This window comes from Scomber japonicus, chromosome 11 (assembly GCF_027409825.1).
Source record: "Scomber japonicus isolate fScoJap1 chromosome 11, fScoJap1.pri, whole genome shotgun sequence".
NCBI classification, from domain to species: domain Eukaryota; kingdom Metazoa; phylum Chordata; class Actinopteri; order Scombriformes; family Scombridae; genus Scomber; species Scomber japonicus.
Window position 1 is genome coordinate 29,629,075 of NC_070588.1, and position 11,793 is coordinate 29,640,867.

The 11,793-nt window shown below is 38.4% G+C and overlaps 1 protein-coding gene across 1 annotated transcript; it reads left to right on the plus strand.

The window, feature by feature from the left end:
* The first annotated feature begins 332 nt into the window (after window positions 1-332).
* On the plus strand, window positions 333-1,782 carry LOC128367694 (transcription factor Adf-1-like). Its single transcript, XM_053328307.1, has 4 exons — window positions 333-462; window positions 606-878; window positions 1,247-1,360; window positions 1,508-1,782. The coding sequence occupies exons 1-4, from the start codon at window positions 333-335 to the stop codon at window positions 1,780-1,782; spliced, it is 792 nt and encodes a 263-aa protein (XP_053184282.1).
* The last annotated feature ends 10,011 nt before the right edge of the window (window positions 1,783-11,793 follow it).

Consider the following 11,793-nt stretch of genomic DNA (forward strand, 5'->3'; position numbering starts at 1 on the left):
GGAGCAAGAGGTTCAGCCTGCAGCCGCTTCAGCCTCAACATTAACAGGTGTCAGGGATCAGTCTCACACTAAAGGGGTGTTCACACCAAGAGCGTTGGACGCGATTTTGCGTCGATATTACATGTAAAGTCAATGCAAACACGCGATTGACTGCTTTGCGGCGCGATACAGCGTCACACGCGACGCGATGGACGCGATGCTGCGAAAATCGCGTCAACGCTCGAGTTGAAAATATTGAACTTTTGCAGCGACATCGCGTGACGCCATTCCGCAGCAGCCTATCAGCGTTGAGATTCTCCTGACGTCGCCATCCTGGATCACTCTTCTGCAAGATGGAGGACAAACTGATAGTTGCCGTGACAGCTCACCCCGTGCTTTACGACACGTCCTGTCTTCTTTACCGGGATCGGTATAAAAAGGAGCAGGCGTGGAGTAAAGTAAGCGAGGTGGCTGGATTACCTGGTAAGTTTTGTAAATATGTATTTGTTGCGTGTTTGCAGCTATTGGTTAGCATTAGCATAGCCCCAGTTAGCGTAGCTGGCTTTCCCGTCATAAAGTTACTGGTTTACTAGATTCAACAGTTAATTTACGTGTGTTCTTGTCAGTTGATGTGTGTCGCAGGAGATGGAAGAGCCTCGGGGACACATATATGAGGGAGAGGAGGAAGGGGACAGAGTCTAGGAGTGGGGCAGCAGCAGGGACAGCGAAGAAGTGGAAGTACTTCGCGGTCCTGTCTTTCCTCGACCCCTTTGTAGCCCCCCGTGAAACAAGCGGGAACATGGGGGCAGGGGTCGAGGAAGATGGGGCTGTGGAGTACAGTGTAGGGTCCATGGAGGACGAGGGAGAGACAGCAGGCCCATCAGGGATTACCATCGGAGGTTTGTTGATGAATGAACACACACACAGAAACGACATGGAAACTAGTTTTTGATGATGATGATAACTGACTTGTATTGATGTGTCAGTACAGATATTTTCACAGCCTGCACTAAAAAAATGTCAAAATAACTAATCTGTACTCTCACCTATACCAAACCTACAAATTAAAATGTGAAGAATGAAGGGCACTAAAACATCATTTGCTTTAAAGTGTTGTGGAGGATAGATATTGCTATGGCTAGAACAGTATGATGTATTAAATGACTGCATCTGTAAAATGCTTTATGTGCTGTAATTGTTAGAATAACCTAGTCAATTAATATACTGTATGAACAAAAAAACTAAGACATGTTTGTCACTACTACAGCCCAAGCAGATTCTGACATTGAGCCAGAGTCTGCTGGTGCTCCCCCTGATGATGGTCCAGCTGTCTCTCCCGCTGCTGTCTCTGCTGCTTCCCCTGCTGCTTCAGTGCCAAGAGGTATGTACAAGACATATTTAAGATAGTTTAATAGATAATTAATTTAAGATATTTAAACAAATATTAATTTGGATATTGAGTTACTTCTAACTATTGCATTTTTTGGACGGTAGTAGTTTCATAAACTGTTTTTTCTATTTCATACAGCGATGAAGAGGGCCAGGGAGGAGGAAAACTCCGCCGACTCCACCAACAGACGGGCGGAGTTAGAGGCTCTCGTCCTGGACACCCTCAACGGCCTGAAGCAGCGAGCTCCACTTGCTCCCCAGCCTCCCCCCTCAGAGGATGAACTATTCCTCAAAAGCCTGGTTCCTTCCCTGGAGAGGTTGTCACCCCAAAGGAAGGCATTTGTAAAATTTCAAATTCATAAACTTATTTATGAAGCCAGCACTGTTGTGCTCAATTTGGAACCTGCTGAGTAGCTATTTAGCAATGGGGCAGCAATCACTGCAGGGAACGTGAGCAGGGGCTCTTCCATACATTATTTATTTTATTGTTGTTTTTGTATGTAGATAGATATATATATATATATATATATATATAGATATATTTTTTTTATGACAATTTTCCGAAATAAAATATAAAAATCTCAGCTGTCTTTCGTCTACTCTTACCTACAGTGAACATTCTCACCAGACTTCAGATATTTGTTGCACACCCACATTGTGTACTGTAAACTTTGATTCAAGCTGTGCAGAGGTTATTCACATAAACTAAACAACTTATTTCAACCTCTTAAAACACACTGTTCCATCTACGGGACGGGTCAGAGGTTGGGAGGTAGCCACAGCATTATGTGGGACACTGACTAATCATTTACAGGACAAAACAATACCAAAATAATATCAGATGGCACCATTGATATGATAGTTAGCATATTTATCATGTCATGCACATGTTATGTTTATTGTATTGTTGCAGACATGCCAAATTAAAGCTTTATTAAAGGCAGTCCCAGATAGCGGACACCACATCAGCCACGACCATGGACACATTGGAGACCCCAACACGGAAGCTGTTGGCGATGGTCCTGTAGGAGTCACCAGTGGCCAGGTATCTGCATCATAGAAAACATTAAATTAAGCTGAGTTGTAGCATGCAGTGATACTTTATTTAGATCAGAAAATACACAAATACATAGGCCTACAGCATGCATCAAATCCATACTCAAGACTCAAAATACAAAACAACCACAAAGACACAAATAAATGATCACACATGATATGTCATATGTGAAAGTGCTCAAGCAGTCAATGCATGTAATGTCTTTCTTGTAAAGCACTTTGAGCTGCATTTCCTGTATGAAAAGTGCTATACAAATAAAGACAAAACGGCAACAACGAGGCTCACTGCTGAAGTTATGCCCGGTGTTTCGGTTTAACTGGTGACCGTGTTAACTGGTGACTTTCTCACATTACATTACGTTACGAGAAGTCAATGAGTTATCTGAACAAAACCAAACTTACATAAATGATTAGTTATTACACATATTATTGTGTATTTTAAAGGATTAAACTACAATCAATGGCTTTTTTAAGAGAGTTATGAGAAAGTCACCTATTAACACGGTAACCAGTTAAACCGAAACACCAGCTGTGAAGCAACACTTCTCAGCAAAGCAGCAGCAGCTAAATCTCCCTGTCAGTGAATATTTATTGATTTTAACACAACAATACACAGCTACTCACCGGAGACAGATGGACAGGGCAGCGGTGGTAGCAAATGTTGTTATCTCGACCATGGTTGAAGAGAAAAGAAAGCAATGTTGTTGTGCTGTGAAAATGGGCGGACTCGCGATGGCGCGATGACGCAACGACGCGAATGTACACAAAATGGTCACGCGTCAAAACTTGAGCGACAGCGCGACAGATTTTCATTTGTCGCGCGACAAAATCGCGTCCAACGCTCTTGGTGTGAACACGGCTTAAGAGAAGGAGGTCAGGGAATGGAGAATTTGAAGAACGATTTCTCCTAGCCTCAGAGGCTAAGGTTAACCCTAACCCCCTTGTTTTTAGACACACACACACACACACACACACACACACTCACTCACTCACTCACTCACTCAACACACAAACTAATTAGTTATTGTTTTTTACAAATAATTTCTATGTTATTAAATGTGATGGAATCTTGTCTGATGTGCAGTGTCATCAGGAAGAGTGATGTCATCAGGACAAAAAATGTAATTTGACATCACGCTTTGATCACTTTGAAGCTTTGTGATGTCATCGAGAAGGTTTTTAAATAGGGCCAAACTCAGCCAGTTTACCACCTGAAATTCAACAGTGAACCAGAGCGACTGAGAAACTTCAGTACGAGTACTACGAAAACTAACATCATAATACTACAAATTCAGCATTGCTACACTATCTGTGCTAAATTGCAATGGAGAACATCAACACCCCAAGAGATCAGGTAAGAATATGACAGTAATTTTACCTTTAGACCAACTGACATTTTTTATTCAGTTGTCTCAGTTTTTTACTCAGATGACTTCATTGTGAATACTTTTCTAAATGAGGGATTCTCAGCAAACAAACCACAGTGGTAGTATGATATTCTAATAACGTTATGCAGTCGCTGTTGACGTGCATTTAATGCTCAGAGTGACAAATCTTGTTGCATGAAAATGATGAACTTGTAGTTGGTAAGGTTTATGATAAAATATGAAGACTTTAAAGCAGTGAGAAATGCTTCATATACAGTCACTTCATGTGGTACACCTGTGTGACAATGTAACACAACAGCTCTGCCATAAATTCTACATTTATTGCATTAGGTTGCACAGGTGTACCTAATGAAGTGGCTGTTCAGTGTACAAATGCTGTGCACTGCATGTACTGTTTTGACAAGAGGTTAATGTAACAAAAATACAACTGTAAAGTCATTTCTCATATCCTGTTAGCCATTAATGTTTAAATGAAAATATATGGGAAATAGCTAACATATAAATAAGTCTTTGAGTGTGCAAAGTTAGGAAAGGACAGTAATCTTACCTGTGTACGTTTCTGTCTTTCAGATTATTGGACAAATGCAGAGTCAGCTGCAGTTCCTGCGACGAGCCTTGTTGAGCTCCCAAGCTGAGATGCAGCAGCTGGCCAAAGAAAATGCTGCTCTGAAACAGCAGATGGTCAGCAAAGAGCAAGTTCTTCTGACCACTGCAGAATTTAATCAGGCAGTACTAGAACAAAAATTGAGAAGGGAGCTCTATGAACTGCATTGTAAGATGTACCAACAAGTGAAAGAAAAGGAGGATGAGGTCAGCTCCTTAACGCTCCAGAAGCAAGAGCTCCTGGATAAAATGAAAGACTGGGAAAAGGAGTGTGACGACCTGAAAGAATACTCGAAAAGGGAAAACGAGAAAGTCGTCAAGAGCTGTGAGGACAAGATCGCAGAGCTGACAATCACCTACGACCAGAAGGTGACTGACCTGAATACGGAGTGGCAACGCCGGCTTCTTGAGAAGGAGAATGTCATCGCTGAGCTGAAAGACGAGGCAAAAGAAGTCAGTGAAGAAAACACTGACTTGAGAGCCGCCATCAGAGAGAAAGTGGTGCTTATGGAGGAGTTCATGGCCAAGTTCTCTGAAAAAGAGCCCAGTGAGAAGACCAAGTGGAAAAGAAAATGTCAAAATCTGCAGAAGCAGCTCGAAGAGGAGAAGAAGTCGAAAAGAGTATACTTGGTGGTGGCGCAGGAGATACAGAAAGACCACCACAGACTAGAGGAGCAGTGGCATCTTAAAGTCAAGCTAATGGAAGAGAAGATAGAGCTCTTGACCAAAGAAAATAGTGACCTAGAGGTATGTCACGTCAGCTGAACATTTTGATTTGAATAATAACCTGTTTGTTTGTTTGACATTTAACCTTTTGACATAGTGAATAATGAATTGTATGCTATTGTTCTTTTAATTAGCTGTTCAAGAAAAGCCAAGAGGCGGCAAAGAAGAGGAGGAAGGAAATGAAGGCGCTGAGACGAGCAGAGAGAGAAGAGCGAGAGGAGAAGGAAAAAGAAGATGAGGGTAAGGACGAAAAACAGTTAAAGAGAGAACGGAAGGAAAGAGAGAAAAAGGAAAAGAAGGAGAAAAAAGAACGTGAGAAGGTGGAGAAGGAGAGATTAAAACAAGAGCAGAAGGACCAGAAGGAGAGAGAGAAAAGAGAAAAGAAGGAGAGGAAGGAGAGAGAGAGAAGAAATAGATAGAGTGAGATGTAACGCTCTCTCCTTTCCAAACCCCCTAGCCCTAGAAAAAAAGAAAATAATGCTAATAGTAATTATAAAAAGTATTTAATGTAAAAAAATAATGTAAATAAACCAAAAAGATTTTAAATTATATATGTAAATAAATATATATGTATAAAATCACAAACTATTAATGTAAATAAATACAATTAAAATAATATATATAATGAATGAAAAATATTGAGTTTTTTTCCCTGTATTTTTATTTGAAGTTCAATTCAGTTCAATGCTTATATTGTCATTACACAGCAGAACAATGACATTGTGTGTTCCCAGTGGCTGATAATACATAAAAACAGCAGCAGACAATATACATAAAATAACAGACAATGATAAACAAACAAAACAAGAAAATATATCAAATGGCAGTAATAAATATGGGAATAAGAGCAGAAGTTAGTTATAAATCATTCAGCTCACGAACAGATGAGCAGGCCTTAGTAGCCATATTGACATAAATCCCCAGTTAACAGTAATGGTACAGATGTGGGAACAATCATTCATTTCTAAAGGTTGGTGTACACTTACATTTATGTTATGTCTGTCATGTATTGTACCATTAGTGACAAACTGCATCTAAACATACAGATCTGCTTCAACTATTAATTTGTATTGTGTGTTTAAAATTGGACAACCAGATGTGCAATGATAATACAGCAGACAGTGACTGACAGTGACACAGTGGTCTTTATAAATCTCATCACCTCCTCTGGAACATACTTTACTTTGTACTTTATACAAGATAACTGGATTCATGCTCTTTATTGATCTTTTTGCTCCTTGGCACTGGTCAAGCTTTATTGTTAAGTATAGGTCAACTTTGGTTATATTTCTTTATGTGATATCTTGAACATGAACCAAACACTTTTACCTAAATAAATACAAAAACTACTACAGGATCTAAGTAAAAAGAAAAGAAGTCCCAGTGTTTAATCAAATGAATGTCATGATGTAAGAATACAAGACAGAGTTTAGATGGACAAAACTGTGCAGTAACTTTGTAAAATTGTTATCCAACAGAAATTCCCTTATTATGACCCTTATTATCAAAAGGTATGAATTTGTTTGAGTCATCTTTTAATTGTCATATTTCAGTAACCTAGAATTAATTGTATTCTGCATATTTGTTAATGTCTCACAATGATTCATACAAATGGTCTGATAGAATATCAAACGTTTGACAAGATGCTGTGAAATTGATTTGAATAGTAAAGAAGCAGGGTAAACTGAGATTTCAAAAATAGAGTTATGTTTTGAGAAAGGGGTCATGACAGTTCAAGAAAAAAGTTGTAATTTTAAGGGGAAAAATGTATTTCATCACAAAGTTGCAATGTAATTAGACAAGTGATAATTGTAGGGGAATTAAGGAGATACGTGACCAACTTTTTTTTTTCTTTTTAATTCTGTTGCAATTGTCTTTTTCTTGTAGAAATACAACTGTACCTCAATATTACATCATGTTTTTCTACATAATTTATCTATAATCTTATTTAAATTATTTCCCCCTCAATACTATATGTCATTAATACTCCATTGTAATACAAAACACCACATTGAGCTGTTCTGCAGCTGTATTTTTTTATTTATTTTTTTTACAGTTTTTGTGAAATGTTTTCAAATAAAAACATTGAGTTTATTTTATGAAGTATTGTGTTCATGTTTTGAAAGCTATCCGTTATCAGTGTTTGCTGAGTTGACACCTGTCACTTTAATCAAATGTGTAATATTTTCAAAAGTTATGGGTGTTTTTCTTTTTCATTTCCAATATGCCATGCAATTTCACATTTTAACTTTACAGGAAGTTAAAATGTGAAAGTTAGTTAGTCAGAAGAAATCAGTTTGTGTATAGCCTATATTACAACAACTCTTCTTGGTGAAGTGAAGTGTAATTGGTTAAATTGATGTTCTTGTAAAGACTAGACAGAGGTGGGTAGAGTAGCCAAAAATTGTACTCAAGTAAAAGTACTGTTACTTCAGAATAATATGACTCAAGTAAAAGTAAAAAGTAGTCATCCAAATATTTACTTGAGTAAGAGTAAAAAAGTGCTTGGTGTAAAAACTACTCAAGTACTGAGTAACTGTTGAGTAACGTCTGATTTATTTATTAACACAAGCATTCAATCAGACAGATAAAAATACTAAATAATCATCTTCAGGCAAATTACAGTTCATCCAATCAATAAAATAATACATTAAATGAAATTAATTACAAAATAGCTTAAATTAAAAATAATCCAGTTAAATTCAAGTACTTGCCTCTTGAGGAAGCAGTCTGATTGGATGCAAAACAGCCGACCGCAGATGAAGTGTGTTTTTGCTACAAAACTGTGCCATTTTGATTTTGGAAACAACACATCTTTGACTTTCATTAGTAAATGAAACGTTGGGCCCTTTATTAGGTTAGTATATGTATAATATTGTGAAATTGTGAGTATTTCCCTTGGTGGAAGTCCTGGGGTGGCTTGTCAGGCTATCTTTAAATCCTTACACGTGTTAGCAGCAGCATACTTTTAAAAACCATGATGGTGCCTGTGAATTGGCTAACGTTAGTCAAGTGCTAGCTGATGCTAACGGTTAAAATAACTAGCAGGCTATTGTACAATGGCGAATGTGAAAGCTTATTTTACTGTGTGAATCCTGTACAGACTCAAAGGGGTAAACTTTATCTCCCTCCTGTAGCAGCAGCAGTAGCAGTGCTGCATCAGAATTTAAATGATTATGTAGGGTTAGGGTTTTTTTTTAGTTGTGTTTATAAATAAAATGGATTTTAAATTCTACAATCTACTCATAGTTTTTTCTGCTAATAAATAAACAGTTGTTAATGAATGATGCTTTCTCATTTCTGACTTTTAATGCTTAATTAGTGTCATGGAGTCACACATTTTTACGGGGGGGGGGGGGGGAGAGAGACAATATATACAGCAATACGTGTCTCCCTCTCCATTGTCCCTAATGTAAGTCTCTTTTTTTTTTTCAAAAGAATCTCACTCTGTCTTCGCACTGAGCTTACTCGCTCATTTTAAGGAATATCTGAATAAAATAAACACTGTCAGAATCTGCCGGCTTCTGTGTCTCTCACAGTGTTTTCGGTTTTTGGACAGGAGTTACGGTTTCCTCACAGTTTGCAATTGTTCGGGACCTTGTCAGAAGCCAAATTCTGGGGGCATTTTGAGAATTTCCAAGCAGATTCTCGCACATCGCCGTAGCAACCGTAGGACCTTAGCTGTCCTTAGCAGCCTGTTGCTGGGCAGAAACTGAGCTACTTTTTTGTGATTGGCTAATTCCTGTCTGTCTGTTTTGCCAGTTAACCGAGCTAGCTCGGATACTAGCCGCGCCAGTGGCCGAAAGCTCAGTCACAGGCTGTGTTCGAAACCACATACTACATACTTCTATACTACACACTACACACTAAGCGACCAGATTGTAAGAAGACTGTTTACATTGTAGTAAACTACACGATAACCCACAATGCATTTCGTCCCTACCCGAGCTTCAGCAGGCTGAAGCTGATTTCATTTTAACTCTGTAAATATACCACTTTATCGACATTTCTAACCTTTTGAGGTGAGAAAGTAGTCCTTTAGAGGTGAGAAAGTAGTCCTTTAGATCCACAATGTGACTCTAATTTGTCCAAATAACACCTGTTTAAAGTTTTGTTCCTGCGAATTCGGAGCTGCTCAAGTTAGCTGTAGCGAGTAACGCACTTCCATTCATTTTCACAAAAATAAAACACCTGTTGCCTTTCATTAACCTCTTAAGCTCTAGCCATATTTTCAGAAAAAACGCCTAAAAAGACATACCCAAAGTAAATGAAGAATTGCTTCACAATTAAAAGGTTCATATGCATTCCCTTGGTGTCTGGGGACATCTAGGGACCTCAAGGAATGTATTCCCAGTGTCAGAAACAGTGTGTCTGTTATTATAACTGAGTAAATTGGAATAAAACAAAGGAGAAATGTGAAATTTCTATCCTCGCCTAGTTTTTTTTTTATTTAATAGAGGATAACACCATGCTAACATTAATTCCATGCACACAGATGCCACTGATCACCTTCAGCAACTCCTTGACTACACATTTTCCAAATTTGATAGAATTTGAGCAAAGGGCAAAGCCTCCACAAAGGTTTTAGTAAGGATAGGACTAGGCGGACATTCATTTGGCACAGTTTGGCACCAAAGTGTGCCAAATAGGTTATTTGCCACTTCCAAAGGAAACTGGCTGAAAAATACAACTTATGTCCATTACAGGAGTCTATTACCATTTACTGGAGCTTTTGGATATGAAATTTACCTTGTGGCCCATTGTGCACAGTATAAAATCATTTTTTTAAAACAAAACAACTAAATTGTATAATTTTGTCTCCAAATGGAGTAATTTTATTATGAACATGTAAAACTTGTAAAAGTATTTTTCACAAGACAAAACACCAATGAAAATCCTGTAAACTATGTACAAATATAAAAAATATATCAGAACAATAAATAAGAATAAAACAATGAACTGTGCATAATAACATCACTGAGGTGAAAGACCCTTCTTTGACTGGGAAGGGGCTGGGGCAGGGAAGGGTGACACTGTTGTAGATGCAGAGGCTCTCTGAACTGTGTGTCATGTATCTTGAGGAAGCGGAACCACGCCTTGTCTTCCTTGCCGGTGGCAACTCCTCATCTTCATCATCCTCGCTAGAAAGAGGAGATGTCGCTTCAGCTGGAGTGCTGGGGGGCTGTAGTGCTGCTGGTGCCAGATGGACCTGGGGTCTCCTCCAGTTGGTCATCCTCTTGGCTTTGGAGACAAATGGAGATAAATGATGAGAATCATTCCACATACATCTACCCAATTCATCATAACCTGTTTAGCCAAAAGAGATCAATCTTGAGCTACTATGTACGAATAGTGATTGCAGCACAAATCATGGAAAAAAACAACATACAAGCAGGTTGGTGAAATGAAATCAAAAATATAATAATAATAATAAATAATAATAGTGTAATGATAATAGTAAGGAAAAAAATCACTAACATGAAATCAAACAGTAAAATATCAGATTTGGTGAAAGGTCAGGTTTGAAACCCCCCGCCATCTTGTTGCTTGTCCCTTTACACAAATCAGCTGTTAGAGTGAGAGTGTAGGGGAAATAAAACATGTTTTTAGGCTATCTGATAATAGTAAAAAAATCACTAATATTAAATAAATAAGTAAAATATCATATTTTGTGAAAAACATGCCAACAAAATGCATATATAACTTTATACACGCATATATGTACAAAAGAAAACAAAACCTCAAAGTAGGCGCCGCCATTTTGTGGCTCGTCCCTTTACACAGATCAGCTGACGCTATTGTTTGAAAAGGTGAAATAAAAACCAAAACAGTCGCTATTGTCTGTAAAATTGCCAACATGTACTGCAACGTTGTTCAAGATGTATAAGAAACACAATAACTTACTCATAGACTGGATCCCTGCGCAGCAGAAAATATGTGTCCTCCTCTTCATCATATTCAGCATTGCTGCTATCAGATGAGTCTGCTACCTCGACATCACTCCTGTGCTGGATTTCATCCATGACCTCCAGTATTGTAATCTGTTTTGTTTTTGCTTCTCAGACGTCGTAAAACTTGCTAAATCTCTTCAAAATACAACGGTTGAAAGCGCTCGCGCGTAATGTGCGTAAAGATCGCTAGTATCAACACTGGTTACGCATGGAAAGACTGACGGATTTTACCCGGTTTAGTTATGGTCTTATAGGAGTGTGACACATCGTTGGAAAGCTCGCGAGATGTAGAATATCACTGCAGTGTCATTGAGTCTGAAATACCAACACACGACCAGTAGGTGGAAGCAAAAGACCGTGTATGAAATCGAGCAGCGAGAATGCTCTATAGGCCACCATGGCGTCTATTTTGATCGGAGAACTGTACAGATAGATTCAAAATGACCAAGACAAGGTAAGGAAACAATATATATCGCTGTTGATGACATTTGCTTTGTTATTTTATGGAATATTGAGACATAAACACTGAATTTCATATTTTGACGATAAAATGCTGAATTTTGCTGCGTCTTTGCTACGGGGCTGACACGAGCTGGTTAGGTCGGATTATGTTTTGCTTGGTATCAGCAGAAAGATGAGCTTCTCTAGTTTAATTTGACACCTAACATGAGTGAGTTGAGCAAACAGATATATGTGTACTA

What these genes read in the sequence shown, in the direction of transcription:
- LOC128367694 (XM_053328307.1), top strand. Translation starts at nt 333, where the DNA reads ATGGAGGACAAACTGATAGTTGCCGTGACAGCTCACCCCGTGCTTTAC. An exon ending in ATCAGGGATTACCATCGGAG is followed by an intron (nt 879 to 1,246) that starts GTTTGTTGATGA and finishes TCACTACTACAG; the next exon opens with CCCAAGCAGATTCTGACATT. An exon ending in TGCTGCTTCAGTGCCAAGAG is followed by an intron (nt 1,361 to 1,507) that starts GTATGTACAAGA and finishes TATTTCATACAG; the next exon opens with CGATGAAGAGGGCCAGGGAG.